The 18,385-nt window shown below is 44.4% G+C and overlaps 1 protein-coding gene across 9 annotated transcripts in view; it reads right to left on the reverse strand.

Moving 5' to 3' along the window:
• Positions 1-752: 752 nt before the first annotated feature.
• eya1 (EYA transcriptional coactivator and phosphatase 1) overlaps positions 753-18,385 on the reverse strand; it is a 44,331-nt gene continuing 26,698 nt past the window's right edge. For all 9 annotated transcript variants that reach the window (XM_015955270.3, XM_015955268.3, XM_070553203.1 and 6 more), the window contains 6 exons: positions 5,290-5,348; positions 5,038-5,198; positions 4,781-4,895; positions 4,365-4,486; positions 3,221-3,321; positions 753-1,064 (listed from right to left, as the gene is read on the reverse strand). In XM_015955270.3, the coding sequence (XP_015810756.1) occupies positions 984-1,064; positions 3,221-3,321; positions 4,365-4,486; positions 4,781-4,895; positions 5,038-5,198; positions 5,290-5,348 (639 nt within the window). In that variant the 3' untranslated portion in view covers positions 753-983. The remainder of the gene's footprint in view (positions 1,065-3,220; positions 3,322-4,364; positions 4,487-4,780; positions 4,896-5,037; positions 5,199-5,289; positions 5,349-18,385) is intronic.

An 18,385-nucleotide genomic window follows, 5' to 3' on the forward strand; every position in this document is an offset into this window, starting at 1 on the left:
GAGGAAACCAGGTCCTTGACACTCGACATCCGTGCTTTTGGTCTTGAGAAAATGATCACGAAATCCAGATTTCTACACATTTGTTTAATTAAACTCAGCTTTTGTGATGCTGTACTTCAATGAAAAAAGCAATGCCTCCTTTCAAGAGCAAATGATTATAGGAAGGAATAGTCCAGTGATTACAAACTTACACACACACACAGTAAAAGATTTCCTCTGTACACGATTGTCTCAGCTTTGTAAATAAAGTTTTTTTTGTTCATTTTCTTAAATTATTAGAAAAAAAATCCTTTTTTATTCCCGCGTCCTCCGTAGAGGCCTTCCTCTTGCTGCGGTGGAAATCAACAGTACTTGGTAAAAGGCACGAGTCTTTTTGTCGTGGGGGTACCTTCTCCGCGGCGCGCTCACAGAGTGTTCGTTCATAAATAAGAAGCACGGGACGTCCACTGTCCCGCCGAGGGGGGGCTTTAGAAGCAGGTAAAGGTGGAGCAGGAGAGGGGTAGGGAGGTGTTTGCTGAGTTCTGTGGCGAGGAAGGCGAGGTCGTCGGTAGCTCTGCTCCCCTCCGAGGTGTGAACCCTGACAGAGTCCCGGCATGAGCAAGTGAAGGGGCTGTTGGGTGTGTGTGTGTGTGTGTGTGTGTGTGTGTGTGGTAAAACACGTCGACAGCTTCAGAAAGCAGCCGATTCACAGTAATCAGGGCAAGCAGCTGCTGCGCCGTAAATTCCCCTCTCTCCTTCGCTTCGCAGGAGAGGAAAAAGTTTAGGTTTAAGACGACGTGCGACAGTATGTCAGCACATTAACCGCCTGCTTCTTTGTTCCACTCTCCTCTTCTTCGTTTTTGTAGTGAAAGACACATGCCAGGCAGTACGGGGGCGAGCCGCAGGTGGAGAGGGAGGTGGGAGGGCAAGCAGGCCTGGAGGGTGAAGGTGAAAGGTTGTTTGATGTGCTGAGGCGCAGAGGGGTGTAGGACGGCGACGTAGTGCTACAAGTACTCCAGGTCCAGAGCATGGTGGAGGGCCATGAGGTCTGAGTGGCTGGAAATCCTCCAGAAGGGCATGTTGTGCTGTGGAGCAACAGAAATAGCGATTTAGGGCTAAATCTGAATAAATAACAGTGTTACAGACACACAAATATGCTTTCTAAGTTTAAATCCAAGCTACAACAAATTTCAAGTAGAAGTCCTCCAGTAAACAAAATAACTGTGGTAGAGACCGCTGATGTTGGCTTTTATTAAAGTTACCATAGATGTTCGGATTCAGGCACAAACAACCGTTTCTGGCAAAACCGCAGCAAGGAAATGAACAAAACGGGCTTTTTTGTTTACAGTTGGATCACATGGAGTCAAATAAATAACAAAAAGATGGTCATTTCTAAATAAATCCTCCATCTTTATTTGTTACAGATGAATATAAATGTAAAAGGGAGCCGAGGTCACGCTCATCTACTTCCGGATCACGGGTCCCCAGAAGAACAAAAAAATGAATGCAAGTCAATGTGGCTAGAAAAGCCATGGGTTTCACCTGACGTCCGACTCTGATGCCAACAAGTGCTTGCTTTTGAATACGGGAATGTGTGAAAATACACGTAGGACTACAAATGCGCATCACCAGATTGACGTCACTGAACCAGACACAGAGAAGAACAGGGGTGTAAGTTCAGCGAACTTTGAATCCTCCCTTCAGGAGCAAAGAACCACCATAAATCTGGCCGTGTGGTAAGTAGCTAATAGTAAAACAAGATAAAATGTCTAACAAAAGGTTGCTTTACTTTTCTTAAAAATCGATTTTTGCCTCGTGTGATCTGTGAGAATTGGTACATTTTATACATGATAAAAAGCAAATAAGTATATGAAATACCACGAGCAAGGTTTTCCTAAGCTTAAAAAACTTTCTATTAGATTTCAGTCTTCTTAGTGCATTCAATAAACGGATACCTGGGAATTTCACCAGGAAAAGCAATCGTTTCGATAATGCACGTTTCGTCGACGTGTTCACACACTTTTAGCTCTAAAGTGCGTTTTCATAACTCCAAACTGATCCAGGAGCAGTTAATAGTCGTTCTGAATGGGTGTGTGTTTTTAGCACAGTGCAAAGGAGCTGCCAGGTTAAAAAAAAAAAGGATGGAGGAGAAACCCGAGTCGCAGAGAATGAAAGGAGCTTGTCAGGTGGAGTTCTCGGCTCTTCAGTATGTGGAGCCCATTTACCCCCCCCCCCCCCCCCCCCATCAAAGGTATTGCCTCTCCCAGGCATATGTTCCGCTTAGGAGAGCCTGCACTGACCCTTAAAAAGCTCTTTGCTTTTTGTTTTGTAAATCGTCTTTGCTTTTAAGTTTAAAAGCAGGAGATGTTATCTCTGCCTGGTCTCCCGGGCGACGGTGATAACTGAAGACAGAACTGTGTCGAGGGGGATTTCGGACCTTTTCAGACATTTGCTTTTGTGGTTCCACGCGGCGTCGCGTCCGATACGCGCCTCCTGATGGGTGAAGTCGTGGTGTGTTGACACAGAAACCATTCACTCCATCAATGTCAAGTGAAAATGACTGCATCTATTTCAACCACCGTCCCTGAAGAGCACATTCCCCGGATGTGTGGCTATTGCACTAACTTTTATCTGGGGCAAAACTTGTTCCCCCTCTCTAATCAGTCCTCAGTTGTCCTCCAGCGTCCAGTCGGAGTGTACTGACGGGTGAAAATGTAAAAGGAAGGACAAGTGGCTCGCTGAAACTGTAAGGAAGATGTGCTCTAGAGCTGTGCAGGTAACACACACACACACACACACACACACAGGTCAGGATCTTAGACGTTGAGCTGTTTCTCCATGCTAACAAGCCTTCCGCTGCAGTAGATTTTCCAATTTGATCAAGAATGATTTAGGTCTTCTTTATGCGACATGCCTGAAAGGGCTGGTCTAGCATTACACACGCAGCGTTCACACTGCTCAGAGCACCAAGCAGGAATATATAATTATGCCATCTCCCTCCTCCCTGCTCTGTGAACCTGAGACGGAGGAGGAAGCACACTGATTACACGCTACACACTCTCTCTTGTACTCAGATGCATTATGACAGGATGAAAGCAAAGTGAGATTGTTGAAGGGAGCTGAAGTGCTAATTACTTTCTTTCTGCAATGGTACAGCTGTTCTCTTGACCTCATGAAAAAGAATAATAATAATAATAATAATAAAGCTGCTGTTGGGCGAGCTGGATTTGGTGCCTCTCACCTTTTTCGAGCCCTGCTCCTCTTCCACACCGTCTCCAACAACAATGTAAACAACTTTCCTCCCGAACCTTTGAATTACTCTCTCAAAACAGCTTTCCTTCCCTGTGAAACAGTAAAAAGCAGGATGTTAGAGTGATGCACACCTGAAATGACAAAAGGCAGAATGTGAACTGAGTTAGGGGGGAAAACATTTAAAGTTACTTAAAAGGGACATATTATGACTTTTTTCTCGTTATAATAGTGATATGGTTGATGCAAAACATGTTCCCAAAGCTCTTTGCATGAATTCGGCATTTGTATTCTTGACATTTTCAGTACCTTCCAAAATGAGCCGTTTCAGGGCTCTAAGAAGTTGGACCTGGCCACACCCACCCATCCCCTGCTCAGGCTGCTATAAGCTCAGAAGCTCCGACATCTGGGAGGGGCTTAGAGTAGAGCCGCTAGTAGAGCAGCAGCTCTATTTTACAAATGAGAGGTGTTTCTGTTCTATTCTAATTTTCCTATTTGTGACATCACAAATGGGATCTTTTTCAAACAGCTTGTTTTAGGCAAATAATTCCTAAAACCAAACCCTGACAGAAAACGGATGGACGTTGTTTTTCCCAGTTTGGAGTGTCTCTAGAGGCAGTAGAGATCCACATGGCAGCACAAAAGGATGCAAACGGTGAGATTTTCTTTATGTGTCTCCTTTGAATCTAAAACAAACAGACTTTCGCATGTTACAGGGTCGGTTTCATCATGAGAGAGCTCAAAGTCAGCTCCGATTGGCATGGAAATGTTGCAACAGCGAAGCTGGATGTTTATTTTGCATTTGAAACGTGAAAATGAGGGGGTGGGGTGCTTCTGTTCCTCTGGAATGACATAAATGTGCAGAAGTGGTTTCATATGCAAGAGGCGAGGAGCAGAAGGCCTGTGGAGGCCCATCGCAGGTCCTGCTCCAAGGAAATAATCCCAGGTTGATTAGGTCTATTCCCTCACAGAGGAACATCAACCCTCTCCGGTGACCAACCACCCCCCTCCCCCATGATTCCCACCCAGCCTCAGCCACAGTCCTGTCACTGAGGTCCTAACAGTTTATCCTCACCATGCCGGCAAAACAAAAGAGAAACAAATCACGAGTGTCAGACAAAAAAAAGCACCGTTACCTATTTTGGTTGCACTATAAATATTCTCTATAGGAAAGACGGTTCCCAAGCCATAGAGCAGAACCTTTGCCAGAGCGGGGATGAGCTGCGTGGTGGTCACCAGGATGTTCACACAGTTGGACCTGAGGAGAAGAGCAAAGAGCATCATCCTAAATCACTCCAAGGGAGGACAAGAGAAAACCGCGTACACACACAGCGATGCACGAGTTCTGTAAAAACATGTCCAACAGTGAAATATTGGCTCGTTTTTCAAGTCGGATCATTTACCCGTCTTATTTGTCAAAATTAGAGGAAGCAGGCTGTACAAACGACAAATACACAACCTGGTTTCTTTATTTAGGAGCTAAGAAAGGATTTATTGACTCCACATAGAGGTTTATAAATGTGCAGTGAGGGACTGGGTACGGTTTTCCTACCTTGAGTGGATGAGCGTTAGTGCTTTCAGTGCCAGTGTTAACCAGGAGTCTGTCAAGGCTTCGATTTCTGCTCGCAATTGCAACCAGGCTTCCCTTTTGGCTGGGCCCAGCAGACCTGAAGCGCAGGGGTACATTGTTTGGATTGGCCCAGCTTCCCCAATACCTCTGATATTTTTCAAAACTCGCCCGAGCTTCAGACACAATCAGGGCACACAGACACAGCGGTTTGAGAGCAGAGCTGCTTTGTTGGGGATTACCTCCGACGTTATTTTTGTAGGTGGTGTAGATTTCTTTTACTCGTCTGTAGCGGAAGGCCAGTTTTCTCATCCAGTCCACGCCTCCGCGCACGCCGGTGGCCAGACACAGGTTGGCACTAGTGGCTGCTGCGTGGAAACCATCAGCGCCGAAGTTATACGTACTAAAACAGACACACATAGGATCTGTCACCACAAGCTGCTTCCACATTAAGATGTTTTGTTTTGATCAATTGTCCAGCTAATCTCGTGTACCTCAAATCCTGGCCGTTGTCGTCAGAAGAGACATCATCAATGTGCACCTGGTCACATTCCTGAAAACAGACAAAACATTCACTCTCAAAGAAACGGTGCAACTTTTCCGATGTTTTTCCCCTTTTCGTAGAAAATGTTGACAAGAAACAACATCTCATAGAAGACCTTGATCTTTGTCTCTTATTTTTCTCCTTTCAAGCCCCTTTGGATATCCCAAACAAACTGAATAACCCCAAAATTCCACTACCTCTGCTCCGCTCCGGTCCGCCCCCGCCTTCCGCAGCTGCTCGCTTCCGAACTCAGTTTTTACTGGTACCCGCTCTACAAAGGCTCCGCTCCGGTGCGGAGACCTGAGGTGCGCAAACAGGCATGCGCGGGATTTTCGAGATCTTGCGATACAGTCCGAGCAATAAACGCGGAAGTTAGATCCAAACACCCGTTGTGTGGGAGAAGCATTGAAATGAACTGTTTAATCTGCCCATCAGTTGTGTTGAGAGATCAGCAGTGTTTGGATCAACAACAACTACTTTGATAGTGGAAACTGTATTTATGGCTTACTTTTGTGCATTTAAAGTTCAGCTGCCATTGATAGTTGTTAAAAGTTGTTAAACCTGTGCATATGAAACAAAAAACGCCTTTTGTTTATCGATTTATTGTGAAATAACAGAAGTTGTGCTTGCTCCCTTTCCTGTTGGGCGGTTGTGATTTCTGTCCGTTGACTGCGGAGGTGCTCCGGCGTCCCGCAAAAATAGAATCGATCCTATTTTTGCTGGATGGCGGAACGGCGGGCAGCGCACTGCGCCGCACGGCCGCAGTAGTGGCACAACTCTGACTGACTACAACGGGACCGATTTTGCTGCGGAGTTCGTGCCGGAGCGGAGCGGAGGTAGTGGAATTTTGGGGTAAAGCCTTTTATAAAAGGATAGATTTCAGGAAAGGCTTATTTCCAAAATGAAGGGAAGTCTAACAGCCACAGTGAAGTGTTTTTAAAATGAACAATTTTTCACCATCTGAAAAAATTCTATCTCATAAATTTAAACAACGCCAGCAAATGATATAATGTTGATTTTTACAGCGCAGCACATCGGCATGGACACTTGTTTTCTTTGGAAATAGTAGGTGCGTGCAAATAACCTAAATAAAGGTACAAACAAACGTCTACACTCTTGGTACTTGATGATTATTGATTAAAGTGTAAAATAACTCAAGAATAAGAATGTTTTACTAGCTCAAATCAATCAGAAATGCAAAATAAATAAATTTAACACAAACTGAACCAAATCGATGTCTGGAGTGCTTTATCATCGGTTCTCTGTTCCTTTGAAGAAATTCTGCAGGAAGTTTCAAACATTTTTGGAGAACTAAAAGATTATGAACACAAAATTTTGAGCCCTAGTCTCAGTCTTGATGACGTAGCTAGCCTGTACTCTAAAAATGTAAATGTTGACTTTACTTTATCAAGTTTTGTCAACTAGTCGGAGGAGAGGGCGGCAGAAAAGGACAGGACTCTTTTGGATTCTTACTCACCTCGCCTCTGATTGGCTAACAGCATCATAACTCTACCACTGACTCTGTTTGATCGGCAGCACTGATGTTTCTTCTCCACAAACAACACAAGCCTGAAGGAGCATGAAGGAGTTCTGCCATTTTATAGAGTTGCTAATGTTAACTGTTAGCTTCTACTAGCCAAGATGTCCTCCACGTTTCAGAATCTATTTTCTATTGATGGCTAATGCAGGAAATTGGGGTAGAAGACTACTTTACGTTCAACGTGCATGTGATACTCGCTGACTGAGCAGTTTTAAAAAATGAAAAGTAAAAAAATGGTTTCTTAGTGAACTTTGTCTTTAACTGTGAAGAGTAATATTCATTGACGTTACAATGTATACCAGCCTTTACATTAAAGGCACACCTGGCAGTTTTGGCTAGCTTTTAGCACCCCCTAGTTTTGGTTAATCAAAACATATTTGCTCGTTGTGCGTTCATCTTTTTACCACTTTAATCCAACAGCTGAAACGTCTCCTCAGCTTTCATTAGTGTCTACAGGGGTAAACAAATCAGCTGTGTTCATGATCTAAAACATGCAGGAAATGTAGCTTATCCAATCTTTCTTTCTTTCTTATCCAACAGGTGGCGCCCGCCAGTCTAAAGTTGCAAGAGAGACATTCAGGCCACAGTGAGCGGTGGGGGTCTGAGTGACTTTTCGTTTACCCTGCAGCGTAATTTTAGCACCTACTGGCTCAAGAACATGATTTTAAATCGCATCGTATCCCTTTAAAGAAGCTAGGTTTGGCGGACCCAGTTGACATAAATTTCTTACAGTGTAACACAGAATCTAGTCATCATCCTGTCTTTTAGTATAATGGTCATTACTCGGCACTAATGGTTGAGCTTTGTGCACACCGCTCTTCCTGCAACAGCTCCTCTTGGAAAGGTGGAGGGATTTCTGCAGCTCTGCACTGATTCCACCGTTACACAGTAACACAATCCAGACCTTCTGGTAAATGTAACCTACTAGAAAAATTGAACCTGATGCTAACCGCCAATGAAATTATGACCTCTGATTGCTGCTGCGCCACACACCAACACAGCCCCGCGGCTAGCCAGCCAGCCGGCCGGCCGGCCAGCAGAGCAGCACAGGATGAGGCAGACCAGGGGAAAAAAAATCTGTTATTAGTTTTCCATGCATAGGAGGGCTGAAGTGCCTACCGACCCCCTTCCTCCTCTTTCTCCGACCCACCAGCCAGCTCTACATGGGAAAGCCTTGCTTCGGCATTTAGATCAACACTTTTCATATTTAAAAGGGGAAATATGCTCTTTCTGTGAGAATGTGCTTTTAAAACAAATCAGATTCATGACATTTTAATTTGAAGATGTTTTCCTTTGAATTTATCAGGAAACCTGCAGGCTTTGAACAGGTAAAGGGAGCCAACAACACCAATCTCACCTGTTTAACGTTACGTGAGAAATAAGAATTTCACGCAGAAACTGAAACTTGAGGGGGACAATTCCTCTGGCTTCGAGTACAAAAAATCCGCTCCAACTTTTCGAGCTTTTTAATTAAGTTTCATCCGGTTGTTAAGACACCCAAACACAGAAAGGACTTCCTTGTTTTAAGTCAATCTAAGTGAGGCCAAATGCTGACGTTATTACATTCCTGTCTAATGCTGGAGCAAGGAAAGGGTAAGGGCTTTGGACCGTAAACCTTTTTTATTTTACTGGTTCCCCTCTGAACAAATTTTTCATCTCCCTGGATTTGTGGCACGAGGGGAGGGAAGAGAGCGACGTGAGGAGAAACTCAAACCAGCTGTTCTTTAACAGAATTAAAATCTTGACCCCCCCAACCCCGGCTCTAATGCAGCCATTCTCTAGCCAAGCCTCTCCCAGCAAGCCCCGAGATCCAAAGAGGAAAAGACTTTGACCTCGCGACCCCTCTCCCCTCCTCTCCTCTAGCTCCAGCACCCTGATAAGGGGGTGGAAGGCTAGGGAGGTGGAAACAGAGGAGAGCGACAGGGTAAAAGTGGCCGCACATGGAGCACGCTCTGAGCTCCAGAAGACGAACGGCCAACTGATGTGGGGTACGTCTCTGGTGCCCTGAGATGTTTCCACACTAGCTTGATTTGTCCCATTTGAGGATCTGGTGCCAACAATTGTGTGGCTAATCTATAATAATCCACACATGTTCTGCAGAACGACTCGTACGAAGGTGCTCTTAATTCCTTAAGCAGCAGAGGCATGTCTGTTTGTGCAGGAAAACAAAAACAGCACCTTTGGGTTAAGCCTCCTTTCAACAGACTGGAATGCCTCCATTATCCAGTAATTACCTGCTGATGAATCAGACACAACCTGCCAACAATCAGCCCTCGCCACCTCTTTCACTGCACCGGTACCGCACCGTTCAGTCCCACCGGTTTGGTAAAACATCCTAAATTGCACGCTGCCTGCTGGAACCGGGCTGACAACCGTGTTCGTCCTCCCCGTGTAATTTGTTTCTTTCAGAAGGTGACAGCCAGCATGAATCAGAACAGATATTTGAGAACAATGTTGTTCAGTGTGCTAATTATAGACCTGCTTAAGTTCGTGATGCTGAAAAACCCCAAAACGCACACACGTGCACACACACACACACACACACACGCACGCGCGCGCACACACACACACATGCACGCACGCACACACACACCTCAGTAATTAGGCCTGACTATGAAGGATTTTTTATCGCCCCAAAGCTAATAAACACATCAAACCTCAATAAATGTAAAGCACTCAAGATTCCATGCGCCAAGAGAAGCTGTTAGAATCTGTTCTCTTCTACTTTACCGTTCCTGCTTGTGTCTCGTGACAAAGTCGAACGAAACAGCGGAATATCCATGAAATAAGCACGTCCATTTGAGTGTTTATGAAATAAAAATGGAGTTTCTAAAAGGACGGGGGTGTTTCTAATTCCAACTGAGGTTGGTATGAACACTGTGGGTGATGTCGCTCAGTAACCCTTTCACATTCTCATTATAGGCCACTTCTGAGAGCCTCGTAAACACAGCAGAGCCGTGAGAGAATGGAAAGAATAAATATCAGGTCGTGAAATTTACTGTTCAGACAAATAAACACCCAGTGAAGGAAATCCAGGTTAAATACGCGGTGAAACGCTACGATATTTGGTCAAATTCATAAGAAGGCTTTTGGGAAGCTGGCAGGACTAAATGATGGTGACACACTGAAGCCTCAGAGTTTCTCAGAACCTTTTGAACATCACTTTTCCACTAAATTCCCCCGTTCTCCCCTCACCAAGCAAACAGAGGTTCCTCTGAAACCTACAATCATGCTAACTCACACCAGATGTTCCTACTGTACTAAAGAGTGAAGACCCTCCATCAGAAGTCACTGCTATTACTCCACGAGAAAACACTATGCTTTTCTGCTAATTTAATCGGCGACATTTTTCTCTTTAATCTGAGCGGAGTTCTTATCGGCACAGGAAAGAGGAAGACGCGTCCATCTGCTGAAAACCTTTCACTGGGGAGGTTGTCAGAGCCCTCTTTGTTCTCCTGGCGTCTGTCACTGATGTCAGTGATGACGGGCCGAGTCTTCCTGTAGCTCTTCGAGTGGTGACTGGAACAGTCAGGAGCAGAGGAAGGAAAGACGCCACGAAAACAACTCTGAATTCGCTTTTCTTCCTCGTGAAGAGTTGGGTCGCTTTTGACGTAATCAGGTAAGCCGCGGATCTGTAGGGGGCGGAGTCTCATCGTTGCGGAATTCCTGGCTACCTTACGGGGTAAAGAAATGTGAAAAAGGCTCATCCGGGGTTCACGGGTTCTCAATACCGCCGCTCCACCGGCAGAGGCTGTCATCCCTTCACCTGATCTTGGTCTGTGACCCCCAGGAACTTCCTCCTCCGTTCCCACCACCGGCACCTCTGTCTATGGGGGGTGGGAGGAGGGGGAGGGTGCAGGAGGGAGGTGGGCTGTGATTAACTGGGGGTCAAACACAGGATGTGGGCAACAAAGGGAGAGTTCTTCAAACCCACTTCTTTCCAATCCACAATCTGTGCTTGAACAGTTACGGAATTCACACAGGAGTGCCAAACAAAGCACAGGTACAGAGGAGTCGACGCTGGTTTTACTGGTGAGAAAAAACTCCCACCGTCAGGAGCAGGCACACAGAGAGAGCTTTGATTCCTGACAATCTGTGTTTTAACTGTGTCTAACTACAGCAGAAAACATAAATTAGTTATGTCTGATAGATGAGCTGCTCCAGAGGTGCTTCCAAACCACGTCTCAAGGCGAGGAACATTATTTGCTAGATCAAATCTCCGTCATTTAAGAGGCTCCCTCCGAGCAACAAACACATTCACAGTCTAACAGTTTGTTTCTGCCAGTAAATCAGAGTTTATGCTCCTTTCCCTCACAAACCCTGTCTAGCAGGTGTTGCATCTTCATTTTTAATCCAAAACCAAGACGTCTGCAGACTGTAAGACTAGACTGTTCCATGCACCCTCAGTCATTATTGGTGTTTTGGGATGGTGGGTAGAGGGTGGGGTGGGGTTGAGTGAAGACTGACACCACAGCTTTGAAACCTCCACCTTCTGTCTGTAGTCCTTCCAGAAGCCATCAGTGGCCCAGCCTTGAGACTTGATGGAGTCATGTTGAGGAACATGACAGAAGTGCTGCATCAGGGGCCAAGCAGACGATGAAACGCCCACGCGAACGACCCAAAGCAGCACATCTGACTAAGTAAACGGAAATAGTTCTGTTTGGTTTAAGAATCACGCTGTTAAAAACGTTAACAGCAACCCATGATTACTGCTCGCACCATTACGACTAAAACTGCAGGGTGTTTACTTTGAGGAAACGTGTCTTCTTTTTTTTTAAGAAATCAATAAAAGTGACAGTCTTACCCTGAACTGTGATATAATGTAGGCATTGTTGTCACACCATGTGTTTTAGCTCTGCTGGACGGCTAGAGACGCGCGTTCACGAACGAGAGGCTGTAGGGGGAGGGGCTTAAGGTGCAGTACATGTTTCTGCCTCTAGATGGTGCCCTCTGAGGAAAAATACACCAGACTGCTGCTTTAAGCTGCTAAGTGACCTAATGTTACATTTTAATGGAAATCATCAGGTCTCGCTTTCCCAAGAAAGGGAAATTCAGAGAAATAAAACACCAGGAAAATCATAATTGGGCTACCAGTTGTACGAGAGGGCAAGCACAGGATCTGACTCTCAGCAGCAGGATGTAAAACCAACAGAAGGGTTCCAAAATAAGAGCCTCTGGAGAACCATTCTGGGCACTCTGCAGAGGTAACCGTGCATTTCACAGCATCCCTCATTAACAGGCAGCCCCTCGGTGAGAGTGACAGAGGAGGTTTCAACTCTACGACGGACGTTTGGGAGCTATAAATGGTATTCGGCATACCCTGTTACAGTCCAGCTGCACAGGTATGCATGTAGAAAGTAGCTGGAGCACCACATGTTTGAGGGCATGTGTACAAGTGTTGCACATAGTTCAGATGAATCAGAGGACTCATTTCAAATGTTCCCACCTTTAAAGACCTCTCACCCCTCCCTCTCTCTCTCGCTGAGTGGTTTGCCCCCATGCCCTTTATTCTGCAGACTGGGAGGGTTGTTTTCTCATCCAAGGAGGCGGGAGATGGCAGGCCCCCCATACCCCACTGAGAGGGGATCGCAGGGGGCTCGCCTAGCCAGAACGAGGCCCCTGGTTCCCACATACGGATCAGCGTTAAGGGTTCGGGCTGCAGCAACACACCTATAGTAAACTCATACCCCTGAGTCGCAGCAGAGCTGTCAGTCTTCTGGTGAGCTCAGTCTCAGTGGGCTTCATTACACACACCACTTTAGACCATCAGTTAAATTCACATCTAATGTCTAAAAAATTGCACCCAGTTAAATTATCATGTTTGAAATTGTGGCTTTGCAAACTAACCTGGGAGTTCAAAGCCTATTTTCAAGCTTTTTGCTTTAATATACAGATCAGTCCTATTTCAAGAAAAAAGTCCAAATGTCACAATTAATAATCTACATTAAAAAAATCCAAAATGTTGATCAAATATGTGAAAATTATTTTCAGTGATGTGGAAATGTCAAGAGAAAAACTCAAACTACTAAGATTAAATTTAAGATGCTGAGAAAAGGGACTAAATTCGAAATGTCACTAATATTGTAGATGTTTAAAAACAGTGGAAAAGGTAAAAAGAAAAACACAAAGTCAAGATTAAAGTAAAAGTAAAAAAATTGGCCAAAATGTTATAAAAAAAGACAAAAAACTATTGCGAGACTTTCAGGTTTAAGAAAACCACCGAAATACGAAACAACAACTAAATTAGTACTAGAGTAAAGACCAAAGATACTCATTATGCCGTGTGTAAAATCAAGGTGATGTTTTATGAAAATGATTGTTTACATGTACTGCAACTCTGCCCAATTGTAAAAAACTTCCCATAATTCATAGCTGCATTCTGATGTTTACTGGAAAATGTAATTTAAATCAAATTCTAGCTCCAGATTTTCTGTACTTTGAGGAAAATCTGATTGTTCACGACTCTTATTGTGAAGGATTGAAGGAAACTGATTCATTCAGTTAGACATAAACAAATAGTCAACACATGGACTTAACTATTTTCCCTTCCGAACATTCTTTCCACATTTTTACATTAATATTTCACTTTATTCGCATCATCTTGGCTTAAATGTCAAAAATAGAAAAATCTAAATTTTTTTCTTTTAGGAACATTTTTCATGTCATTTTAAATAAAATATCTATATTCCTATCTGACTCAAATACAACTTATTTGATATGATAAAATTAATATAGTGAGAATCACATCAATAAGTATCACATCGCCTGGAATCACTTTCCTAATCCGTCCCTCACTGAGAGCATTTCTGATGATGAGAACAGATTGTGCTGCCCCTACACTCGTCCTTTACAGGGCCGGGCGGCAAATGGGTTGTGGGCGTCGATCGATAGAGATGTCTGTGTGTGTGTGTGTGTGTGTGTGTGTGTGTGTGTGTGTGTGTGTGTGTGTGTGTGTGTGTGTGTGTGTGTGTGTGTCTTTTGGAGAAAAAGTTTAGAGAGGAATTTTTGAAGATGTGAGAGGGGTGAGGGGTGGAGAGAGAGAAAAGGAGAGAGAAAGAGGGGGAGAAAGGGAGAGAGAAAGAGGGAAAGAAAGAGAGAGAGAGAGAGAGGGGGAGAAAGAGAGGGAGGGAGAGAGAGAAAGAGCAAGAACAAGAAAGAGAAAAAGGAGAACGAGAGAGAGAGAGAGAGCTTGTGTAAGAGAAAGAGAGAGAGTATAGAGGAAACTTTCTAAAGATGTGAGATAGATAGATAGATAGATAGATAGATAGATAGATAGATAGATAGATAGATAGATAGATAGATAGATAGATAGATAGATAGATAGATAGATAGATAGATAGATATAGAGGGGGGAGAGAGAGAGAAAGAAGGGGATAGAGAAAGAAAAAAGAGGGACAATGGGAAACAAAGAGAGAGAGAGAGAGAGAGAGAGGGAGGGAGGGAGGGAGAGAGAAAGAAACAGGGGGAGAGAGAGAGAGAAAGAGGGGGAGAGAGAAAGAAAAAAAGAGGGACAATGAGAAACAAAGAGAGAGAGAGAGAGAGAGAGAGAGAGAGGGATGGAGAGAGAAAGATTCTGTGTGTGTGTGTGAGAGAGAGAAAGAAACAGAGAGGGAGGGAGAGAAGAGAGAGAAAGAGGGGGAGAAAGAAAGAAAAAAGAGGGAGAGTGAGAAACAAAGAGAGAGAAGAGAAAGAAAAAAGGGGGAGAACGAGAGAGAGAGAAAGATCGTGTGAGCGAAAGAGAAAGAAAGAAACAGAGAGAGAGAGAGAGAGAGAGAGAGAGAGAGAGAGAGAGAGAGAGAGAGAGAGAGAGAGAGAGAGAGAGAGAGAGAGAGAGAGAGAGAGAGAGAGAGAGAGAGACATAAGGGTGAAACTGATCCCCGTTGACCCCTTCGGCATGCCCTCTTTCTTTTATGACTTTCTCCCGAATCATCACTCACCAGCTCCATCAACACGGTCCAGCCTCCACTCACACACGTCCACGCTGCCGTGGTTTCTCTAAAGGTGCTTAGACTGTTTTAAAAAACTCTCTTAGTTTGGATTTTTCTTCAGAAGAAGAGACAAATTTGAAAGAGTTCATGTGTGTTGGACCACTCCTGCACCAGTAACCATGCACCTGTGTTTCTGCACAGCCTCTGGGGTCTCCCTTTATGGCTTAGACTAAATTAGATGGGCCCAATGCATTTCTGCACATGCTTAAATACATAACTGCTGCTGGCAGCGGTATTTATAGTGGAACTCTATTTAGCTCTATTCAAGATGGTGGGACTGTAAATCAGCAGAGAGGAAACACAACTGGTAAGGCATTGCTGAGGACTGGCAATTAACACTCGGACCATCTCAGCTTGGTTTAGGAAGAGAGACGGATTCGCCTCTGAGGGAATGTTACTCCCTCTCCGACATGGTTATTAATGACAATCACTGCAGCCCCTGCAGAGACGGTCTAGAATGCATTCCATGGATTGGACCACTTTTGGCCGCTGCAGTCGTGATGGTTTAAAGCAGAGAGAAAAAAGAAATCAGAATCTTTTTAAGTGTCAAAACAAAATCTAATAATTTGGGAGAAATATACGCTCAGGGTTTTCATATAATTTTATAAGTAGACTGAGCTGCCAATTCATCTGTGAGCTTCGTACATGAAAAGAAATCAAAACAAGGGACAGATGTTGAGCAAAAACCACATTTAAGACATGTCACTGACGCCCATTTTTTCTTTCAGATGATCGGAGCACGTCTATTAAATAGCTAAAATGGATTCTGCACAGTCGAGGCATGAGGGAATATTTAACCAGTCAATTGCAGCCAATTAACTTTGATCACGATGACTGAGTTTGGAATTCCAGTCACTTGTCTGTCTAAAGGAGTACGAATGTTTTCTTTCTCCGTCTCATTTTTTCCCCTTTTCTTTCCTGGGTTTGCTTCGTGTAACACGGCCGAACACGGTGGTGAGAAATGAAACTTGGCAGACTTGCCGCAGATTTCTATGCACTTAAGAATCAAACAAAACATTTCCTCTTTTGTGAGGTCAGCATAAAGCAGCGGTTCAGATTAACTGGGAGAAAAAAGTCAAGGAGGTACGGACAATAAAATACCCACAAAATCTGTTGGATGTCTTGACTTGAGCATATACGTCCTGAAGCTATCTGCCTCCCTCAGTTCAAGACAACTGAGCATCTCCTCATCTGTCCCAGGGGAAGATTTTACATCAGTTATACATGAATCAGTGGGGCAAAGAAGCATGAGGGAGGAGACGGTGGGGGATTGCATGCTGTGATGGAGGTGTAGGAGGACAGTGACACCAAGCACACCCTGTGACACACGGGTAGACACAAGAGCCACAGAAACACAAGACCCTGACAAATTGCACTGGCTGCCATGAAAGTGGGAAGAAGGTGGAGGTGGTGACCCGAGAGATCGGCAGCACATGTAAAATTCATGGTATCCCTTGGGTTCTGGGGTAATTCTTCACTCCAGCAGGGTGGACAACTGAGAGACAAGATTCAGGCTGAACTTAAGTTGTTGCTCTTATAAAAAAAAACTCTCAAAGGGAAAGTTTCTTGGCTACGTTAAAGTTTGCTGTATTGTAAAAATCTTTAATTACGTCCTACCCAAGCTTTCCACTGTAAAAGACTTGCTTCCCCACAAGCTTTGCAGCGTGTCCCTTTCCACCGGAAGTATTTCAAACGCTAATTATTAACAAAAAAGTTCCACGCAGCTTGTCCTCTGAGGTCACGAAATCACAAAGGAATTGCAAGACCAAGAAAAAAGACGATGGCATGTATTGTTACCTTGGCCATGTAGGTGTCACATATTTTGACATGACATATTTTTTGTTGTACTAGTTAAGCAACTGTAAATCTGCACGTGTCTTTTATTTTGAAAGTTGTCGTTTGTTTTACGCTGCTTTCATCTTTGACTTCTTGCCTGGCCGATCGTAACTACTGAGCTTGAAAATAAGCTCAAAGTGTAAATTTAGAAGAGCGACGCAACACTACGCTTCGAGGACCCATCCAAGACGCTCCCATTTACAGCCAGTAGATACTCATCAACTGACTAAAACAGCAGCTATTTGCTGGATGATGCACTCCACGGATGTTACACAAGACTTACGTGCTTACCATACCATACCATACCATACCATACCATTCCATACCACACAGGGTTTCCCCCAGCACTTTATAAGCCTGGCGGCCCGCCAGACTTTGCTTGACCACCCGCCAGGCTAAGCGTCATGCCCCGCCCCTCCCCGACCCTACCGTGTCCGCTGACACGAACGCGCAACAAAACTAGAGCCCTCCATCAGCTGATGCTGGTGAGAAACAGCAGCGGAATGTGTGGAACACCCCGCTCTCACAGAGGAACACTGCGGGACGAAGCGCGCGCACCCCCCCCCCCCCCCACTGACGGCCGAATCCGCAAGGCTTAACTCATTTTCTGGGGAAAACCCTGCCATACCATACCATACTAAACTATCCCATACAATACTATACTATACTATACCGTAACGTACTATACCATACTATACCATACTATCCTGTACTGTACTATACTATACCGTATGATACTATACTATACTATACCAGGGTATATGCAGGAATCTCAAAATAAAATTTAAGACTTTTTCCAAGATTTTTTAAGACCTTGGAAAAATAAAATTAGGACTATCGCAAAGAACTAATCAACTGTTAAACACTTATATTGTTTTTAAATACTGCATTGCTTCGTTTTCCACTTCTTGTTGGGTTACGTCACATCCAGGACAGCGAGGCTGTAGCAATAACACGTAAAGCCAAGTGATACAAAAATGCAAACTGCGTGCATAGAAGAACAATATATATATGTTTTTAGTTTACATGCATCTGTTTTTCATAGCCACGAACTCCGAGGCTGTGAAAAAAGGGACAACTAAAATAACTCCCCCAAACAAGGTCCTCACGTGCTGCAGATGTGCATCTATTCTACAGTGGGTTTTGTAGTGACCTCTGACATTTATATACTTTTATTTTATTGAGAATTAAAAAAAAACATTTATGTGATGGTTTTGCAAAATGCAAACAATTTTCTACCAGTCCTACAGTTCAAGAGAGCTAAATATAATAAACTGACAGAACTGATCAGATAATTATTATATGATGATCCCTAATCGTTAACTATTATTATGAAACTCGTCGTCGTCTTCCTCCGCTTATCTGGGTCCGGGTCGCGGAGGCAGCATCCCAACTAGGGAGCTCCAGACCGTCCTCTCCCCAGCCACCTCCACCAGCTCCTCCGGCAGGACTCCAAGGTGTTCCTGGACCAGATTGGAGATGTAATCTCTCCAACGTGTCCTGGGTCGACCCAGGGATCTCCTGCCAGCAGGACATGCAAGAAACACCTCCCCATGGAGGCGTCCAGGAGGGATCCTGACCAGATGCCCAAGCCACCTCAACTGGCTCCTTTCGATCCGGAGGAGCAGCAGTTCTACTCCGAGTCCCTCCCAAATGTCCGAGTTCCTCACCCTATCTCTAAG

This window comes from Nothobranchius furzeri, chromosome 7 (genome assembly GCF_043380555.1).
Source record: "Nothobranchius furzeri strain GRZ-AD chromosome 7, NfurGRZ-RIMD1, whole genome shotgun sequence".
NCBI lineage: Eukaryota > Metazoa > Chordata > Actinopteri > Cyprinodontiformes > Nothobranchiidae > Nothobranchius > Nothobranchius furzeri.